The sequence below is a fragment of the Carex rostrata genome, chromosome 28, assembly GCF_964058835.1.
Source record: "Carex rostrata chromosome 28, lpCarRost1.2, whole genome shotgun sequence".
Lineage (NCBI taxonomy): Eukaryota > Viridiplantae > Streptophyta > Magnoliopsida > Poales > Cyperaceae > Carex > Carex rostrata.
In genome coordinates, this window is record NC_135945.1 from 3550243 (window position 1) to 3573396 (window position 23154).

General features: G+C 30.6%; 2 protein-coding genes across 2 annotated transcripts; both read right to left on the reverse strand.

The window, feature by feature from the left end:
• Nucleotides 1–6174: 6174 nt before the first annotated feature.
• Nucleotides 6175–8953, reverse strand: LOC144545836 (B3 domain-containing protein Os03g0622200-like). The gene is made up of 3 exons (XM_078294399.1): nt 8484–8953; nt 6648–6856; nt 6175–6469 (listed from the first exon to the last, which is right to left on the reverse strand). Exons 1-3 carry the CDS (start codon nt 8917–8919, stop codon nt 6203–6205), a joined length of 912 nt encoding a protein of 303 aa, XP_078150525.1. The 5' UTR covers nt 8920–8953; the 3' UTR covers nt 6175–6202.
• A 7261-nt stretch (nt 8954–16214) lies between these two features.
• On the reverse strand, nt 16215–17486 carry LOC144545835 (B3 domain-containing protein Os12g0592300-like). The gene is made up of 3 exons (XM_078294398.1): nt 17003–17486; nt 16643–16851; nt 16215–16483 (listed from the first exon to the last, which is right to left on the reverse strand). The coding sequence occupies exons 1-3, from the start codon at nt 17442–17444 to the stop codon at nt 16217–16219; spliced, it is 918 nt and encodes a 305-aa protein (XP_078150524.1). The 5' UTR covers nt 17445–17486; the 3' UTR covers nt 16215–16216.
• Nucleotides 17487–23154: the final 5668 nt, after the last annotated feature.

Below are 23154 nucleotides of genomic sequence, written 5' to 3' on the forward strand. Positions count from 1 at the left end.
TTACGCATCGTAATATGAGCGGAGTTGTTGGAAATTAACGAACTTTTTTATAAACTAGAAAAAAAAATTTATGAAATCAACATGATTATTTTTTTTTTCAAAAATCATAGAAACAGAAATGATCCCAAAAATTTTTATAATTTTTCAACATTTTTTTCTTGAAATCTAGAAAAACGGTTGGGACCGAAATGGTAATTCGGTCTTAAAAAAAGAAAAGGAATCGAAATGGCATTCGGTTCTTATGGTTTTTGAAAAAACAAAATTCTAATTATGGTTTATGAAAAGAGTTCGAAATTAACGTATGACGCTTGAATCAAAAAATTGAATTTATGATGTGATTAAAGGGATAAAATGTCATGGAGTTTAAAACAATTTAATTTCACTCCAATTTTAATAACGGTAAAAAGTTTTGACTTCAATAAATTTTGTACATAATTCGTTTTTTGTTGTTGAACTTTATTTATTTATTTTTAATTAATTAAATTTTATTTTTGTCAGAATTTGATCACTTTCTTGAAATGCAATATGAATGTTATGGCAAGAAAATATAATGTAGCGTCTCTAATTTTTTATAATCAAAATATAATGTACCGTCTTTAATTTAGCTATTCTAACTATTTTATAATCAAACATATCCAATATTATTAATAGTCACAGTCGGCTGGGTCCTACAAACAGTTCTAAAATAATAAAGAAATATGCAATAGAAGAAAAAAGATTTTCCTTAATTTTTTTTTTTCCTTTTCTAAAAGCACAAGCAAACATTAATCAGTGTTACTTGAAATTCTGGTACTGAGTTCTGCAAATTTGCAATTATGTAGTAATTAACCAGCTGAGGAAACAGATAAAATGAAATCATTTGGTTAATTAGGAAAAAACTAAGAAAATTTGTTGTTAATCGATTTCAAGTCATATAAACTAAAAAACTCTGATTTCTAAAGAATTTTAATTCTACCCTAGTCGCAGTATACCGATGTGGCCCCAAAGACTAGAGTCTGCACTATTCTGATGCGGCCCCAAAGACTAGAGATAAAAAATTCTGAAAGAATATTTGTTCTTGCTAAAACCAAAAAAACAAATGAGGGCCGCACTGGCATTCTACGGCCCCCTGACTGGGGCTGCATCGGCATAGTGTGGATCCCAGTCTTTGAGGTCGCTTCGGCATAGTGCGGCCAGGATAGATTTGAAATTCCTCAGAAAAGAGAATTTTTTGGTTTATTTTTTTTGAAAAATAATACAAATAAAAATTTTGGTTTTTTTTTTCTTTGAAAAGTTTACTGCATTTTTTCAGAAATAGACCAAAATCAGAAAAACTTAGCTTAATTAGTAAAATTAAGAAAAATCAGTTGCAATTGCTTCACTTTAAAAGGGGTATGTAAAGTTCTGAATCCAAAGTGATTTGAGATTTATCTCTTCTCTTGTGGTACTCTCGCTAAAACGCATTGAATTAATATTCAATAAAAACATGATAGGATAACTGTATCAGTTAAATAAAAATAATTTAGAAAATGTAACCAACAACAAAAAGCTTTGTTTTTAAAAAAAAATGACATGATCATAAGCTTCAATTTGTAAGAATACCTCTATTTTTGTGTCTCGATTATATTTCTAATTTTTAATTTCTAATAACAAAAATTCAAAAAAAAAAATATCAAAATGAATTATTTATATTATATTTTTTTCATATATAAAAAATTATCACTTTTTAATTTTATTTTTATGTAAATTAATATGTTGAAAAATCGACATCCGCATTGGCTCTATCCATAATATTGTATTTTATTTTGGCAAACACTTGATACTAACCAAAATAAAATCAAAATATCATGATTTTTTACATATACATAGAAAAATTATAGATTATATGTAATAGTTTTATTTTGACATTTAAATTTTAAATTATTTAATTTTAAACATGAAAGTATAATAACCAAATTTGTATTTTTTTTCATCTTCAAAAAAACAATTCATTGTAAGAAAAAAAAATAGGATTTAAAAAAAAAAAAGCAGAGGCATGCTAAAACCATGATAGGATACCTGTATTAGTTAAAGAAATTATACTTGAATAAAAAATCTAAAAAATGTAACCAACAATTTATCAGGAAGTAATACATAATTATTTTGTGACTAAACAAATGATGTGTTTCCTTCTTTTATGACAAACGGAAAAAAGAAGGAAAAAAATCACTATTTGGGCCATGCTATATAAAACATCAACGTTTTTACTTTCTTTTTAATCTCATAATTGTTAAATAAATATGATTGTTAATAGAAAATGGTTCAAATGTCACATGTCATTTATATCTCAATCATGCATCACATAATTAATTATTCTCGTTTTCAAAGTTTAAACAGTCTATTAGAACCACTCAACTTGATCTCCACATTAAAATGCACTTCAAGATCAAATTTTATAATTTTAAAGAAAAAAATTACTATCTTTTAGATAAATACAAAATTACTGTATTTCATATTGATTATGTACCCACAAATATATAATTTAGTCTCCAAGCACATTTTAATATGGAGATCATGTTAAACAGTTCGAATTGATATTGTTTGAACTTTGAAACCAAAAATAAGGATATAAGACACAATTGGAAGATAATAGACATGAGTCGTTTAATTTGAACCCCCACTCTTTTCATTGCATGTCTTTAGTATTTTGAAAAGGATATATATATTTTATTTAAAAATAAATAAACTTCTTTCAATAAATTTTTTGGAGTGAAGTTTACATAACAACTGTAATGAATATAATTATCTATAAAACCTTTAATTTAACATGCATATAATTAAGAAACTATGTGGTGTGGTTTTCTCCTAAGACATTTAGTTGTGGGCACTGTTTTTCATTAAAAATGCTTCGAAATATTTCGTCTTTGCTTGTAGTTTATATCTAAAAAAATATATATATTACCTGTCATTAAAATAATAAACATAGTATGTTATATATGAGTTATGACTTGTTACAATCTTGCTTTAGAAAATTAATGCATCAACACAATTTTACCTTTATTTAGTATTTCAGTTGCTTAAGTATAAATTGATAAATTAATTTGTATTTGTATATACATATTAAATTGTGTAACTCTTATACTGTTTGTATTAGTGATCAACATTCATTGCTTGGCAATGCTTTTTGTAAACATGCTATAACCTCTAGTTGTTAGGACCTTTTTAGCATTTGATTGTTATGGTTTCTAATGAAATCGGTGAGTTTCAATGTGTTTATTGGGTCTGGTTTAATCGGTTTTGAATCGAACCGAAGTAGTTTGGATCCAACAGTTTGGTTTTTTCGGTTTAACGGTTTGGTTCGGTTTGTTTTTTAAAACCGAATTATAACTTCGGCTCGGTTCGGTTTGGAATTATCAAAACCAAAATAACCGAACCGATCGAACTTTTATATTATGAATTTGATCCGGACCGTCCCGGTTTATATCTTAATATCCCGATTTATTTCTTAATTAATTGCTTTAAATACTTTGGTTTATTTCTTAATATCCCAATTTATTTCTTAATACCCAGTTTATTTCTTAATGTACTTTGGTTTATTATAAATCTATTGCTTTAAATAAAAAAAATAAATATATTTCGGTTTGAACTGAACAAACCGAAATAAAACTTTGGTTCGGTTCGGTTCAGTTGCAATGCTAAATCGGTTCGATTTGGTTCTATTTTTAAAACCGAATTAAACTTTGGTTTGCTGAGTTGGATTCGGTTTCAACCGAACCGAACCGATGAACACCCCTAGTTTCACCCACTTTTTCAAAAAAGATATTAAATTGTGTAAAGCGATAATAAATAAACTGTTGACTAATAAATTTATATCTATTTAATTTAAATGTGTCTGGGATTTGTGTCTATCATTGTATCCGTCACATAGCGTTGAAAACTATTTAAAAATGTTTAGCAAGATTAAGTCAATTTATAAATCGTGTCTTTGTTTTTTAATATCTTTCGTAAAAACGTTAATCCTTCATATATATATATATATATATATATATATATATATATATATATATAGAGTTAGGCTGGGGTGCTATGGATAGCATAGTGGCCTCTATGCTACGGCTCAATATTCGAGTTTTCAAAATCCAAACGGTCGATCCGAACCGTTCATCTTATTCTCCATATTAATATCTGCTTGGAGACCAAATTTTATAATTTTCTGAATTTTTTTACTATTTATTAAGCCACTTTGAAAATCGCTAATCCAACGGTTTTACTGTTTTGTGCAGCCACCGTTGGATCAACAATTTTGTAAAATACTTAATAAATAGTAAAAAAATTCAGAAAAATATAAAATTTAGTCTCCAAGCAGATATTAATATGGAGAATAAGATGAACGGTTCGGATCGACCGTTTGGATTTTGAAAACTCGAATATTGAGCCGTAGCATAGAGGCCACTATGCTATCCATAGCACCCCAGCCTAACTCTATATATATATATTTTTTTTTTTTTTTTTGAAAGCCTGATAGGGGCTATCAGGTGTGGTTGCAACCGTTTAATTTACATCATAAAAATTACAACAAGAATACAACATCTTAAACAAAGCAACCTATACATCATCCAAATCTCCTATAATTCCCTTAACAGTATTGGATCCAGAGCTTGAAATCTCGCCATGCCTGATTTGCTACAATTTTCAGATCAGTCCCTCTAACTTCAAAAATTACAATGTTTCTATTCTACCAGCAACCTGCAAAGAAGAAAATAGCCCATTTGCTTGCCAATTCCCGACCTCTGCATGATTTTTGGGACTTGATAAGCATGTTTGCAACCGAATCACCATTATAAATTGTGAACACTGTCAACCAACAGAGATGCATCCAAAAAGTTCTTGCACACTGGCAATGGAAGAAAAGGTGTAAAGATGTTTCTAGGGGACAAGAATTACATACTGCACAATTGAAACCTCTTCTAGCCATTATCTCATGAGTAATTTATCCCTTAAACATAAATAGGAGAAAATCCGCACAGTTGGCAGCATTTTTAGCTTCCAAGTGAAATCAAACTTGCATCTTGTTTTTCCTCCATACACCATATTTTCATAAAAGGATTTTGCCGAATATTCATGGTTGTTATTCCATTTCCAAATCAGCAAATCATCCGACTCATTATCAATAATAATGTTATCTTGTAATCCTTTTTTAATATCAAAATTTTAAGTGTATGTGTTGAATGCGTCAAGAAAATGAAATAAGAATGAAATTTTGAAGATAATACCAACTAAATTAATTCACAGTTGCACTCAAATGTTTTGGTTCACATGTAATGAAATTGCAAACATGCCATGCTGGTTTTAAATTGATAACAAAGTGGATCTGAATCCTAATGTTACTCCAATCTATGAATTTGATGTATTATTAAGATTTTTTTTTAGATTAAAAAAACAAAGAGAGCGAACAGCTAACAAGAAAAATCAAATTCAATTAGAAAAACAAATCAGGTCCAACAAGCATTTGATTGCTGGTACAGAATTGTACCAAGGGTTCAGGACAATGCATTAAGCCTTGGTACCAATTGGTACCATTGCAAATAAATCAAAGGTTAGTCAAGATTGTACCAAACAGCAAGACAAATCAAAGAAATAAACTAATCAGAAATCATTCCAGGCTTTTACTGGCTTTACAAGAATTAGAAAGGAAAACAAAAAAAAAATTAGTCTGCTGTGTCCTATAATGGCTTTGAAATCACAGAAATCATCCTTTACTGACAAGAAAGATTTTATTTTAGGTCAACAATTATTTTTCCCTTTTCTTTCATTATTACCAAATAGCTCCTGCTTTAGAAAACCAATAATTGTGACCTGGACTCGCTTTAATTTTTTTTAGGCCTAAAATAGTAAACTACCCAACTTAATACAAATGCTAGTAAATAATTATATTAGCAAATGCTAGTAAATAATTTTTGTAGCCATTGGTTGCTTTAATAATTTACTACCTTCACATAACAATCAAGACATGTCAACTACACATTAAACATACATAGTTTTGTCTTACAATTACTGATTAGTTTTCACAACTAATACAAAAGCATGTATTACCAGCATATTTATACAACACATGAGCTAGTGTTGAGGCCTTCACAAATTACACCCAATTTGTTACCTTCAGAAGTAATTAACAAGCAATAATTTAATTGCAAACAAAAGCAGGGTGTATTTCCTAACAAAATGAAACCTCTATTAATATATCTTAGCTAGTCACCCGATTGAAATGAACTACCATGGTTAGAATTCCTCGCCTTTCTTGCTTTCTTAGTTCGAAAAGGCAAAGATCCCCTTGCTTCAATCCATTTCTGCATGCAAACTTGTTCCATCCTTGACCTATGCATTTGCGATTTTTATAATTCAAGTAGTTTGCAGTACATGTCTTGCTTCTCTTATCTAAATTAGCAGGTAACAGAGTAATCATCTTCTCCTCGCTTTGAAGAACTTTGCGTGCAAAATCAACTGGTAACCTCTGATAACATAGTAGTAACATGGTACAATAAGACAGTAAGATTGATGCATAGTACAAGTAAGATAGTTAGCTTGATTGCATATGTGGTTGATATTTATATCTTCCTTTATGTAAATTGTTATGTTTCCATCAATGCAATTTTAAGTAACGGTGACAATATAAAAAAACGCTTGCGTACCAGTACACAATTCACCCTTGGAGGAATTTCAGATGGAGTCAAGATTTTGACGAACAAGTCACTACCCTTTTCAGTTTTTCGGGCCATCCTGTTAGCAATCTCCTCTTGAGCTTTTGTCAAACGGGTCTTGTTTGGTAAGATATATAAACTGGAAGCTTTCTTAGCTCGGTGCTCTCCTTCGTCACTCTCACTTGATTCTTGTACAAATTCTGTAATCAGAAATTTTCAGAAAAGGGGAAAAAAGGAGCAATTATAGGATCAGAATCATATTCCTTGCCGAAATAACATCCTTGATGCATGAATGATTAAAAAGTTCAAAAATAATGAATGTGAACAAACTATAACTACCTTTTCGTTTCCTTTTACAACAAATCCTTTCTCTAATCGTGCGTGTTCGAGTGGCACGTGATAAAATATCACTAGAAAATTCATCACTGTCACTACTACCAGAGGAGAAAGATATTATCTCTTTCTTAACTTCACTGTGAAGTGCAACATTTTCTCGAATCGAACTGTCGTTCGACTCCTCTGACTGTGTCTCTGTGCCCTATAATGGATTTGAAATCACAGAAATTAATCGTCCTTTACTGAAATGAAAGATTTTATTTCAGGTCAACAATTATTTTTTCCTTTTCTTTCATTATTACCAAATAGCTCCTGCTTTAAAAAAACAATAACTGTAACCTGGACTCGCTTTAATTTTTTTAGGCCTAAAATAGTAAACTACCCAACTTAATACAAATGCTAGTAAATAATTTTTCTAGCCATTGGTTGCCTTCACATAGCAATTAAGACATGTCAACTACACAACAAACATATCTTAATTTGTCTTACAATTACAACTGATTAGTTTTCACACCTAATACAAAAGCATGTATTATCAGCACATTTATATAACACATGAGCTAGTGTTGACGCCTTTGCAAATTACACCCAATTTGTTACCTTCAGAAGTAATTAACGAGCAATAATTTAATTGCAAACAAAAGTAGGGTGTACTTTGCAAACAAAATGAAACATCTATAAATACATCTTAGCTACTCACCCGATTGAAATGAACTACCATCGTTAGAACTCCTCGTCTTTCTTGCTTTCTTAGTTCAAAAAGGCAAAGATCTCCTTGCTTCAATCCATTTCTGCATACAAATTTGTTCCATCCTTGACCTATGCATATGCATTTGCGATTTTTATCCTTGAAGTAGTTTGCAGTACTTGTCTTGCTTCTCTTATCTAAATCAGCAGATAACAAAGTAATCTTCTTCTTCTTGTTTTCAAAAACATTGCGCGCAAAACGAACTGGTAACCTCTGGTAACATAGTAGTAACATAGTACAATAAGATAGTAAGATTGATGCATAGTACAAGTAAGATAGCATGATTGCATATGTGGTTAATATTTATATCTTCCTTTATGTAATTTGTTATGTTCCATCAATGCAATTTTAAGTAACAGTGACCATATAAAAAATGCTTACGTACCAGTATACAATTCACCTTTGGAGGAATTTCAGATGGTGTCAAGATTTTAACAAACAAGTCACTACCCTTTTGAGTTTTTCGGGCCATCCTGTTAGCAATCTCCTCTTGAGCTTTTGTCAAATTGGTCTTGTGGGGTATGACATATAAACGGGAAGCTTGCTTAGTTCTAGTCACCTTTGTTTTTATTATTCTAACAGTTCCGTTCTGTCCTTCTTCACTCTTGCTTGATTCTTGTTCAAATTCTGTAACCAGAAATTTTCAAAATAGGGGAAAAAAAAATTATAGGATCAGAATCACATTCCTTGATGCATAAATGATTAAAAAGTTCAAAAATAATGAATATGAACAAAATAGCTACCTTTTTGTTTCCTCTTACAACAAACCCTTTCTCTAATCGTGCGCGCTCGAGTGGCACATGATGAAATATCACAAGAAGATTCATCACTATCACTACTACTAGAGGAGAAATATATGATCTCTTTCTTAACCTCACTGTGAAATGCAGCATTTTCTCGAATCGAACTGTCGTTCGACTCCTCTGACTCTGTCTCCATCTCCATCTTTTTTGCGAAGAAAGGAGCGGCTTTTTCACATCCACTCCGATCAAAGATCGCAACTTTAAAAGAGGAATTACCCTTGTATGTAAATACTAAAACATCATTCTTATTTATTCGATTAGCAATTACAAATTCTTTCCAACCAGATCGCAAAGCAAATGTGTTGTTAGACGACCTGATCATTTTCACATGCCAAGTAATTTCGCTTGGACCTTCAAGCTCAACAATTTCTCTCATGGACCCATTGAAGTTTTTTGCAAACTTCTTTGGAATATTCTGCAACATCCAATACAAGGAGACAAAAATTCCCTTTTTATCAGATGAATAAATCCCACCAATTTCACTCAGAAATCAGCAAAAAAGTGTTATGGTACCAATACAAAAAAGTAGTTTCACAAGCAAACGAATTGCTGAGTAAACCTACTATGAAAAAACTGAAGGAGACGTATCCAACAGTTTGTTGGTCAAAACAAAAACATGAGAATATTACCAAAGAACGAACTGCTGACTGAAAGAAAACTATTTAGAGAAAGGTCCCTATCTTTGTCAGTAATCTTAAAAAAACTGTCATTGTATGCATTAAGAAAGAAAAGTAGAAATTTGAAACTTGCCATTGTATGCATTGAGGCAGCATCCATCTCCACATAAAAGTTACTCATTCTTCTTCGTCTCTCTATCTCTCTCTTGTTCTTCCCCTATTAGTCTCTTCACCTCCAAGAAAATCTCCAAATCTACGTACTCCAAAAGCTTCATCAATTTATTGTTTTAAGTTTACGCATGTTTGAACTGCTGCATTTATTGTCTCCAATCAAGTCAAGCAAGCGTTGATAGAATGACAGGTCTCTGAGGTACCCCTGCTTTTAGCCTTTTAGGGAGTGCGTATCTCTGAGATATCTCAACTTTTGCGTGACCGACGTGTCCGGTGCCTATTCGGGGTGATGTAGGGGTCAGTATTATGTGTGTTTTGAGATTCGTGCAGAACGTATTTAAACAGTTGGGATTTTCCATAAAGTCACGCAAAGTTTGAGATATCTCAGAGGATACGAATTCAGCCCAGAGAGATGAAAAAGAAAGAAAGCATTTTTTCTCTGATGCATATCCTATTATAACCTTCCTAAAGCGAGTTACTATATTAAGTGAGCTCCGTAAGGGCCCACCTGTCTGTAACTAGTAACAACAGTCGTGTCGAAAAAGCCAGAACAAAGAAATATTGGTCCTGTCCAGTTTGTTAAATATTAATGTTAAACAGATCGTCTCCAGTAAAAAGGGTTATGTCATTCATTGACAGAATATTTTTTATTTTATGCAGCGCATCGACAATATAGTAAAATGAGTGGCCAGATGACTTAGTGCGCTGCATGAAGCCAAATCTTCTCTTTCAATATCTTTACCATTTCGTTTCCCTTTGCATCAGTTGATGGCTAGGCTATCAATGGTCATTCATTTTGAAATAAATTAAGAAACTACTAAATGAATGGACAAAAAATGTATCGTAATAAGATCTACCAAAATTTCAAAATACATAAATAAGCAAGCGCTTAGTTTGTATAATTTAATTTACGGTTTACCACTTTGAATTGAAAAAAGAAAATAATTTATGATGTGATTAAAGAGAGAAAATATTATGAAGTTAGAACACTTTTGGCTCTAATATAAATGAAAGTAATTTCTTTTTAATCATTAAACTTTGTATAAAATTCGTTTCCTGTATTGAACATCAATTTATTATTATGTTTGTCTAAATCTAACCATTTTTAATACAATGTGAATTACTTTGATTGTTTCAGGTGTGCGTATCTCCTACCACATGTTAGCGAACTGAGAGGTCTGATCGAATGTCAGACTGAATTTGATTCGATGTCTATTGGATTATCTCGGATTCTTGCTTATTAATTAGTGAATATATTAATTGATATTGGGATCGACGAGATGAGTAAAAATGATTTTTTGCAGAGCTTAGATTAATTTAATTAACAAGGTTTGTAAAATAGTATATGCCTACTGCGTGTTTGGACGAAAATTCCTCTCAAAATATTGAATTTCGCATCTCAATAAAGCTAAAAATAATTAATTATGAATCCATAAAAGAGTAGAATTTCGTAACTTATTAATCGTATCACATATACATCCTCACTTATTAATCGTATCACTTTTAAAAAAAGATCAAAAATCAGAAAAACTTAGCTTAATTAGTAAAATTAAGAAAAATCAATTGCAATTGCTTCACTTTAAAAGGGGCATGTAATGCTCTGAATCCAACAAAGTGATTTGAGATTTATCTCTTCTCTCATTCCACTCTCGCTAAAACGCATTGAATTAATATTCAATAAAAACATGATAGGATAACTGTATCAGTTAAAAAAAAATTAGAGTTAAATAAAAATAATTTAGAAAATGTAACCAACAACAACAAGCTTTTTTTTTTTTTAAAATGACACGATCATAAGCTTCAATTTGTAAGAATACCTCTATTTTTGTGTCTCGGTGATGTTTCTAATTTTTAATTTATAATAACAAAAATTAAAAAAATTATATGTCAAAATGAATTCATATTAGATGTGATTTATATTATATTTTTTTCATACATAAAAAATTATTACTTTTTAAATTTTTTTTTTTATATAAATCAGTAAGTTGAAAAATCGACATCCGGCATTGGCTCTATCCACAATATTTTATTTTATTTTGGCAAACACTTGATACTAACCAAAATAAAATCAAAATATCATGATCTTCTACATATACATAGAAAAATTATATAGATTATATGTAACAGTTTTATTTTGACATTTAAATTTTAAATTTTAAATTATTTTAATTTTAAACATGAAAGTATAATAACCAAATTTGTATTTTTTTTCATCTTCCAAAAAAGAAAAACCAAATAACCTGTTTTGGGTCAAATTTCGAGATTTACCGACCCAAAACCGACTGAATTCAGATCTAGTGAAGTAACTCAATTTTTGGGTTTTAGATCGGGACCGTCCGATTCAAATCTGCGACAATCCATTCAAAATGGAGTGTACACATTCCGAGCAACGAATCTGAATTCTGAGGCAATCTCGAGCGACGGATTCAAATCGGACGGTCTCAATCCAAAACTCAAATGTTGGGTTACTTTAGCCGAAATTTTTATTAATAGGAAATTAATTAAATAAATATCCAAAATGAAGAACGAATCTCAGTTTTTTCGAGATATAGGAAAAACGTGATAGTGTATAACATTCTTTGGATGTTGTACACTATCACAGCTAAAATTAGCGATACTAATCACTGCACTTATTAAAAAAAAAAAATCCTGGCCGTAATTGATAATCACGGCCAGAATTCAGATCCATTGAAATATTTGACCATGTAGAATGAGATCTGAGTTCGTCCATTTTAATATGGCATGATGCATGCCTGGCCGTGATTATCAATCACGGCTAGGAATTTTTTTTTTTTTTGTGTTAATTAATAAGTGTAGTGATTAGTATCGCTAATACTGGTCGTGATAGCCTATAACGGCCAAAGAACGTGATTAACTATCACGTTTTTCCTATATCTCGAAAAAACTCAGATTCGTTTTTCATTATAGATATTTATTTAATTAATTTTCTATTAATAAAAATTTCGGACCCAAACCGACTGGACACCAGTACTTTGTCGTTACTCGTAGTTTCCTTGCCTATTGAGGAAGTTGAACACAATTGGATGTAAAAAGGGAAAAGCAACTTAACAATTCATGGTGGGAAAAAAAAAAAAAAAAAAAAAAAAAAAGCAGAGGCACCCCCAGGCAGATGTTTTGCCTCCAAACAAGAAATTAGTCTAATTATTTGGAGATTTGGAAAAAAAATAATATACATGAATTAAGGTCATTAGAGATCAAATAAATCATAAATGCAACGAAAATGAAGTTGTACTCTGACATGACAAGAGACGGACATTATTCACTCCAAAATACCTGAAAAAAAAATGGATCTTGCCTTCTTGACCGAGCTGTTTTATGTTTTTAAATTTGAACAATTATACAAGAGCAGTGGCGGAAAGTAGTAGTTGTCAAAAGTGGCTAAATAAACTCTAAGATTTTTATTTTTTCCTAAAAGGTACCTAGAAAATTTACTAAAATACCTGAAAAAAAATGGATCTTGCCTTCTTGACTGAACTGTTTTATGTTTTGTCTACAAGCCTCTTGTAACAAGAGGTTTGTAGACAAAACAAGATAGATACCAAAAAAATTGTCATTGATCAAGTATACTGCATATTTTGGGAGAATGATCAAAATCAGAGAAACTTAGCATAATTAGTGAAATTAAGAAAATATAGTTCCAAGTCCTTCACTTTTAAAAGGGGTCTGTAATGTTTTGAAATATCCAATAAAAACCATGATAGGATACCTGTATTAGTTAAAGAAATTATACTTAAATTAAAAAAAAATCTAGAAAATGTAACCAGCAATTTAGCAGGCAGTATTACTGCTTATACAGAATGATTTGGTGACTGAACAAATGATGTGTTTACTTCTTTTATGACAAACGAAAAAAAGAAGGAAAAATCACTATTGGGGCCATGCTATATAAAACATCAACGTTTCTACTTTCTTTTTAATCTAAGAAGTGTCTATGTAAATGTAATTGTCATAATTGTTAAATAAATATGATTGTTAATATAAAATGGTTCAAATGTCACATGTCTTTTATATCTCAATCATGCATCGCATAATCATTCTCGTTTTCAAAGTCTAAACAGTCTATTTGAACCACTCAACTTAATCTCTACATTAAAATGCACTTCAACACCAAATTTTATAATTTTAAAGAAAATAATTACTATTTTTTAGATAAATACAAAATTACTGTATTTTATATTGATTATGTACATACAAATATATAATTTAGTCTCCAAGCACATTTTAATATGGATATCATGTTGAGCAGTTCGAATTGATATTGTTTAATCTTTGAAATCGAAAATAGATATAAAACACAATTGAAACATAAAAGACATGAGTCATTTAATTTGAACCCCACTATTTTTATTACATGTCTTTAGTATTTTCAAAATGATATATATATTTTATTTTAAAAAAATATTTCTTTCAATATTTTTTTTGGTGTGAAGTTGACATAACAACTGTAATGAATATAATTATCTATATAACCTTTAATTTAACATGCATAAGAAACTATGTGGTGTGGTTATCTCCTAAGATAATTATCATTAAAAATGCTTGTGTATCCACACAATTTTACCTTTAATAAAGTACTTCAGTTTCTTAAGTATAAATTTATAAATTAATAAATTAATTTGTATTTGTATATACATATTAAATTTGTAAAGCGATAATAAATAAACTGTTGACTAATAAATATAGTCTATTTAATTTAAGGGTCTGTTCGACTTTTACTGTTTTTGTGAGAAAAAAAATTCACTTAGGGCGTGTTCGGCGTGCCACTGTGCCCGTGGGAAAAAAAAAATTCACTCAGAGCTATGTTGCATGGATACGGGTACGGGTATCGTGTCGGATACGACACGGGTACGGCGACACGGCAATTCTCAAAAATAGAGGATACGACACGGCTATTATATATTTATTATTTTAATTATATTATTAATTACTATATAAATTAAATATTAAAAATTCTGAATAAAGAATTTCTTATAACGTTTAGTTAAATATAATATCTGCGGCGTTATAACACAAAATTAATTTGGTGCAGTGGTTGGGAGTCCGCTGCATTTAACCCCATTCCCGGTTCGATCCCTGCAGCTAGCACCAATTTTTGTTTAATTTACTGGTCCACACGCGGTTCACACGGTTCACAGCTCACGGTGCACCAAGCTGGCGTGTCCCACCCGTATCAAGCCGTATCGGCAGGGTCAACCAGGTGTCGGAGACCGTATCAGACTGGTAGGGACACGCCAGCTCATCTGACACGCCAGCTGGCGTGTCTGATACGTATCGTACGCGTGTCGGAGGCGTGTCGGTGTCGGATACGTGTCGGACACGGGTACGATGGCTTCCTAGGAGTGTCAGGGTAACATAGACTCAGAGTGAATTTTTTTTTCCCACGCGAATAGTGTTTTGGCCATTCAAATTGAATCCAAACCCAAACCCATTCCCGTTCCCGCTTAGCAACCGAACACGCCCTTAGGGCCTGTTCGGCCGACAAATGGACTGAATTTTTTTTTCCCATGAGAACAGTGTTTTTCAGTTCAAATCCCGTGCCCGCGCTCATTCCCATTTGTCGGCCGAACAGGCCCTTAGAGTGATTTTTTTTCCCACATGCACAGTGATTCGGCTATTTAAATTAGACTCGAACCCAAACCCATTCCCGTTCTTACCTGACAGCCGAACAGGCCCTAAATGTGGTCTGGAATTGTGTCTATCACTGTATCCGTCACATAGCTTTGAAAACTATTTGAAAATGTTTATCAAGAAGTCAATTTATAAATCGTTCTTTTTTTGTTTTTTTTAACATCTTTCGGAAAAAATGTTAATCATGCAGCTCCATATTTTTTAATATCTAAATTTTGAGTGCGTCACTACTTGTATGTGTTGAATGCGTCAAGAAAATGAAATTAGAATGAAATTTTGAAGATAATACCTACTAAATTAATTCACAGTTGCACTTAAATGTTTTGGTTCACATGTAATGAAATTGCAAACATGCCATGCTGATTATAAATTGATAACAAAGTGGATCTGAATTCTGATGTTACTCCAATTTATGAATTTGATGTATCATTAAGATTTTTTTTTTTTTTGAGATTAAAATAAAAAAGGGGGCGAACAGCTAACAAGGTCAAATACAATTAGAAAAACAAATCAGGTCCTACAAGCATTTGATTGCTGGTACAGAATTGTACCAAGGGTTCAGGACAATGCATTAAGCCTTGGTACCAATTGGTACCAGTGACAAATAAATCAAAGGTCAGTCAAGATTGTACCAAACAGCAAGACAAATTAAAGAAATAAATTAATCAGAAATCATTCCAGGCTTTTACTGGCTTTACAAGAATTAGAAAGGAAAACAAAAAAAAAAAAAAAAAAAAAAATTAGTCTGCTGTGCCCTATAATGGCTTTTGAAATCACAGAAATCATCCTTTACTGACAAGAAAGATTTTATTTTAGGTCAACAATTATTTTTTCCTTTTCTTTCATTATTACCAAATAGCTACTGCTTTAAAAAACCAATAACTGTGACCTGGACTAGCTTTAATTTTTTTAGGCCTAAAATAGTAAACTACCGAACTTAATACAATAAATGCTAGTAAATAATTATATTAGCAAATGCTAGTAAATAATTTTTCTAGCCATTGGTTGCTTTAATAATTTACTTGTCTTACAATTACAACTGATTAGTTTTCACACCTAATACAAAAGCATGTATTACCAGCATATTTATACAACACATGAGCTAGTGTTGAGGCCTTTGCAAATTACACCCAACTTGTTACCTTCAGAAGCAATTAACAAGCAATAATTTTAATTGCAAACAAAAGTAGGGTATACTTTGCAAACAAAAGCAATAATTTTAACAAGCAATATATCTTAGCTACTCACCCGATTCAAATGAACTACCATGGTTAGAATTCCTCGTCTTTCTTGTTTTCTTAGTTCAAAAAGGCAAAGATCCCCTTGCTTCAGTGCATTTCTGCATGCAAATTTGTTCCATCCTTGACCCATGTATTTGCCATTTTTATTCTTCATGTAGGTTGCAGTACATGTCTTGCTTCTCTTATCTAAATTGGCAGGTACCAGAGTAATCTTCTTCTCCTCGCTTTCAAGAACTTCGCGTGCAAAACCAATCGGTAACCTCTGGTAACATGTACAATAAGATAGTAAGATTGATGCATAGTACAAGTAAGATACCTTGATTCCATATGTGATTGATATTTGTATCTTCCATTATGTAATTTATTGTTTCCAGCAATGCAATTTTAAGTAATGGTGACAATATAAAAAATGCTTACGTACCAGCACACAATTCACCCTTGGAGGAATTTCGGATGAAGTCAAGATTTTGACGAACAAATCACTATCCTCTTGAGTTCTTCGGGCCATCCTGTTAGCAATCTCCTCTTGAGCTTTTGTCAAATTGGTCTTGTGGGGTATGACATATAAACGGGAAGCTTTCTTAGTTCTGTGCTGTCCTTCGTCACTCTCACTTGATTCTTGTACAAGTTCTGTAACCAGAAAATTTCAGAATAGGGAAAAAATAAAAAGCAATTATAGGATCAGATTCACATTCCTAATTCCTTAATGAAATAATAACATCCTTGATGCATAAATGATTAAAAAGTTCAAAAATAACGAATATGAACAAACTATACCTACCTTTTCGTTTCCTCTTACAACATCCCCTTTCTCTAATCGGGCGCGCTCGAGTGGCACGTGATGAAATATCACTAGAAAATTCATCACTGTCACTACTACCAGAGGAGAAAGATATGATCTCTTTCTTAACCTCACTGTAAAATGTAGCATTTTCTCGAATCGAATTGTCGTTCGACTCCTCTGACTGTGTCCCTGTCTCCATCTCCATCTTTTTTGCAAAGAAAGGAGCAGCCTTTTCACATCCACTCCGATCAAAAATCACAACTTTAAAAGAGGAATTACCATTGTATGTAAATATTAAAACATCATTCTTATCTATTCGATTAGCAATTACAAATTCTTTCCAACCAGATCGCATAGCAAATGTGTTGTTAGACGACCTGATCATTTTCACATGCCAAGTAATTTCGCTTGGACCTTCAAGTTCAACAATTTCTCTCATGGACCCATTGAAGATTTTTGCAAACTTCTTTGGAATATTCTGCAACATCCAATGCAAGGAGATAAAAATTTCTTTTTTTCAGAAATAGTGAATAAATTCCACCGATTTCATTCAGAAATCAACAAAAAAGTGTTATGGTACCATATCCAACAGTTTTGTTGGTGAAAACAAAAACTAAAGGAGCCATATCCAACATTTTGTTGGTGAAAACAAAAACATGAGAATATTATCAAAGAACAAAAACTATTTAGAGAAAAGTCCCTATCTTTGTCAGTAATCTAAAAATACTGTTATTGTATGCATTAAGAAAGAAAAGTAGAAATTTGAGGGACAGAAATAAAATAGAGCTACGAGACGTAGAATTTAGAAGGATTTGTGCATAAACTTGCCATTGTATGCATTGAGGAAGCATCCATCTCCACATAAAAGTTACTCATTGTCTCTCTCTCTCTCTCGTTTTTCATCTTGGTCTCTTCACCTCCATCTCCAACAAAGTCTCCAAATCGATATATACATTGAAACTGCTGCATCGTTCATCAATTTATTCTTGTAAGTTACGCATAGTTTCTAACTGCTACATTTATTGATAGAATGACAGGTCTCTGAGACTCTGACTGAGGTACCCTGCTTTTAGGAAGATGAAAAACAAAGAAAGCTTTCTTCCTTTGTTGCATATCCTCAGCGCACATTCCTGAAGCGAGTTACTATATGAAGTAGGCTCCGCAAGTTATTTTAATCTTTCTGTGGAACCCACCCGTCTGGAACTATTAACAGGAACAGGAGTTGAGTGCGTATCCTCTGAGATATCTCATATTTTGCGTGACCGACGTGTCCGTTGCCTATTTGGAAGAGCGCAGGGGGCCAGTATTATTGGAGCTTTGAGATTCGTGCAGAACATATTTGAACGTTTCAGATTTTCCGGAAAGTCACGCAAAATATGAGATATCTCAGAGGAACCGAATTCGTCCAGTTGAGTGTTCCAACGGATTGTCTCCAGTGAAAAAGGCAATGATATTTATTGACAGAGTAAATTTTGCTTTATGCAGCGCACATTCAATATAGTCAAAAAAGTTCCCAAATGAAATGACCAGTGCGCTCAGCACACTGTGCTGCATGACGCCAAATCTTCTCTTTCAATATCTTTACCCTTCGTTTTCCTTTGCATCAGTTGATTGATTTGCTAGGCTATTAACGGTCATTCATTTCCAAATAAATTAAGAAACTACTAAATGAATGGACAAAAAATGTATCGTAATAAGCTCTACCATAATTTCAAAAATAAATAAATAAATAAGAGCCTAGTTTGTATAATTTAATTTACCACTTTGAATTAAAAAAGAAAAGACTTTTTTTTATGATGTGATTTAAGAGAGAAAATATTATGAAGTTAGAACATTTTTGGCTCTACATAGATGAAAGTAATTTATTTTTTATCATTAAACTTTGTATAAAATTCGTTTTCTGTATTGAACATCAATTTATCTAATTTTTATTAATTTATTATTATGTTTTTCTAAATCTAACCATTTTTAAAATACAATGTGAATTACTTTGATTGTTTCAACTGTGTGTATCTACTACCGCATGTTAGCGAAGTGACCAGTCCGACCGAATGTCAGACTGAATTTGATTCGATGTTTATTGGACTATCTCGAATTCTTGCGTATTAATTAGCGAATATATTACTTAGATTAATTTAATTAACCAGGTTTGTAAAATAGTATATGCCTACTGAGTGTTTGGACGAAAATTCCTCTCAATATTGAATTTTGCATCTCTATAAACCTAAAAATAATTAATTATGAATCCATAAAAGAGTAGAATTTTGTAACTTATTAATCGTATCACATATACATCCTCACTTCTAAAAAAAAAAATTCTACTATTATTATTGAGATGGAATGACTTATTTGTTCACACGTTTTTCTCTTAATATATTTAAAACTTTGTTATAATCAAAGCTTTAAAGTGATATACATTTTTTTTCCAAGTGAAGTGTACAAAAAAATTTATAGTAAATATAATTTAGCATGCATTAAAAATAGTTGGTGAGATTCATTCCTAAGACAATTTGTTTTTTGGGCAATGTTTTTCACTAAAAATGCTTGGAACTCCGTATTCGTTAAAAATATATGTATTGTCATAAATTAAAAAAATAAACATACTATATTATGACACGTTACAATCTTGCTTTAGAAATGTATCCACAATTTTACCTTAATTTAGTATTTCAGTTGTTTAATTGTAGATCGGTAAATTAATTTGTATTTATACGTACATACATATATAGTAAATTGTAGAAAGCAATGATTAGCAAAAAAAAAAATAATAAAGCTGCAGGACATTCAATGCAATACCTGGTTGCCAATAACATTCATGAAATTTCTGTATACATATCTAAGAATTATAATTATAAAATTGGAAAAATATATTTGTATTTGATTGAATCCAAAAATTATCCATTCACGCACTTCTGCACATAAAATGGTAAAATATATTCTAGTTAATATTTCAATACAAAATATGGATCAAAAACATATTTTTTTTAGTAAGTAGACTTTTGTCATGCTCACGCTTTAAAGTTTGAATCTTTGAACAACTATAGATGATAAATTGAGAACTAATTGTGTGATTATATTAAGGGAATTTTTTTTTTTTTTGCTAGTTTTCATACACAATAAATGTGTGAGTGTAAAATAAGCATAAATATGCATGTTCTTACATATTTTTTGTATGATATGTTGGGTTCAACCTAATATTAATTACATGACTTATTGGTTTAAAATTATAGCAGAATTTTTCTGAAAATACAACATACTTTTAACTTTTTTTCAAGTAATCGTTATATTAATTAAGAAATATTAAATAAAAAATTACCTTATTTTTTTTTTACTTTTTGTTATGAAATATTCAACATAACTCTAAGAAGATAATTGCATACGTCTTTCTACCCAAAAAAATAATGAAGAAGAAAAAGTGGAGATAATCATATGTTATTGGAGAAAACCTATGTTAACATTATATTGTTTCATATTAGGAAAATTTACACTACTCTAAAAGTTTGACAAATTTCATTTATGCATTGCTAGTTTCTTTTAGAATATTATTCAGATAACTTCCTCCACAGAGCCCATAATCTAGTAATTTAATTTGTCTTTAATATTTTTTTTAACATTATTTAACTAGTAATTTACAAAAACAATTAATACTATAACTAACCTTTTTGTGAATTTAATTTTTAATACTAAAGTTAAACTTAATTATTATGAGTTCAAATACATAAAAAAAGGGTTCTTTTTTTGGATGTTTATGTAAGAGCATATTGCACAGCATTATCCACAAATTTCAATTTGTAAATATTTCCTGGCATTAATCTATTCAAAACCAAATAATTTTTGTGTATGAGCATTTAACTATCAAATAATCAACATTCTAAAAAGATTAAATTCCAAAACTAATTTTTCTATAGTTCAAGATAAAAAAAAAAAATGTGTTGCTCATTATTTTTACATGCCATGACAACATAAATTAAAAGTAAATAGATTTTATTATCGTTTGCAATATTTGTAACCTAATTATCGATTTTAGCAATACGTACTTGTTTCTTATATAAATTTTTAAATGAAACATCTGTTTCTAAATAATTATTTTAGATGAAAAATTCATAAATTATAATATTTATGATTTTTTAATACCCAAAACTTAAATAAAAAAATAATGTTACATATTAAATATTACCTAACATTTGGTTTATAAGAAATTCACTTTAAATTTACATGAAATATCAATGTCATAAATATGACGATTCAAAGCTCAAAACAAGTCATCTTAATTTCAAATTTGTGCAAAATTGATACAGGAAAAAAAATCAAACAACCTATTAAAAAAAATAAATCTGGCAATGGATAAATTAAATAGTGAGTTATTGTTAAAATCTATATTAAATATCAACATCTTAAATAGGGTTACAAAGTCAAAGCATGTCATCACAATTTTTTTTAACTAAATAAAGACTTGACATAAATGAATAGATTAACTGCATATCGCCAATCCTTGCAGAGTTATTACGCAAAAAAAAAATACAATAATGGATAAAAAAAATAAGTTTATTTTCAAAATTTACATCAAATATTGACATCATAAATACAAAAACACAAAAAACATCTTCTTAATTTTTAATTTACGCAAAAAGTTTTTGTTAAGAAAAGAATACCTTGAAATTCAATGTATAACTTATCCATGAAGAACCGGTAAAAATAAAACATGAAATTTATTGTCACAATTTAATAAAATAATGCACTCGGAGTATCAATTAAGGATCAACTTGAACTGGAGTAGTATTTGAAATTCAATTCACATACCAATTTTTTTTAATTTGTTCTCTTTTAATTTAATTTAAAACAATCCAGACCAATGTTGTTTCGTAAAACCGAGTTACTGCATAAATGGCCCAAACTCAATTCCCCTATCATTGTGGGACTAATCTTATTTTGTTCACTCTATACCGGAGCGCACCTCCTCGATCTCCATTCTATAAATTTTTTATTCTGCTAGCTGTGCACCTCCGACAATTATTTATGTAAACCTCCATTTGTTGCTGAAATAGAAGCTTCCATTTTTCTCCTTTTTTTTGTTTTATAATTTGCTTTTCTTAAATTTTTAGATTTTATTTTCTAATTTTTTTTCAAAGTTCATATGAATTAATTAACTGACAATTATTCATTTTGTATACGTATTTAAACATGTACTCGTGGATTATCCACTCCGTATCCGTATTCTTTTAAGGCGGATTTAATTTTACATTTTGATATACGTATAATACATGTATTCGTATTCGCTCACTGAAATGTGAATATGAATTTGATATTAGCATTATCTGCTTGAAATTCACTATGTTTACACTCTTAATATTAACATGCAAAAAAGGTAAACAAATTAGTAGCTTATCATCATATACAGTAACAAAGTAATAAGAGATTCAAAATCTAGTCATTAATCTATTTAAACGCCACACCGCTATGGAATTCAGATTCAGTGAAGTAACTCAAAAGTTGGATTTTGGATCAGAATTGTCTGATTTGAATCCATGATAATCCATCTGAAGTGGAGCGCACACATCTCGAAGTAACAAATCTGAATCCTCAAGTAATCTCAAACGACGAATTCGAATTGGATGGTCTTGATCCTCACTTTGTGATCTGAGATTTACTCTCAGTTCGTTTGAGATTTGGGTTAGCAAAGGAACAATATTATTGAACTTTGAGATTCGTGTAGAGTTAAAAAGAACGGCCCGGATCCATTAATTATAAAAGATTTCCTTTTCGGGTGTCTGAGGATGTGAATTGGTCCGTATTTTAATTGAATGCTCCCAATTCGAACTCAAATTTTGAGTAACTTCAGAAGATCTCAACCCTTAAAATTTACTCAAATTTTTTTTGTTTTTGGTATAAATCTGTAGACAATTTCATTTATTTAAAGTTACATAAAATGTTAAAATATATTCTAGTTAGTATTTCAATACAAAATATGGATCAAAATATAATTTTTTTCATTTTGGCGTATAGGGTACCATTCTCAGTAAGTAGACTTTTGTCATGCACACGCTTTAAAGTTTGAACCTTTAAACGACTATGGATGATAAATTGAGAACTAATTGTGTGATTATATTAAGGAAAAAAGAAAATAAAAATAAATTCGCTAGTTTTCATAC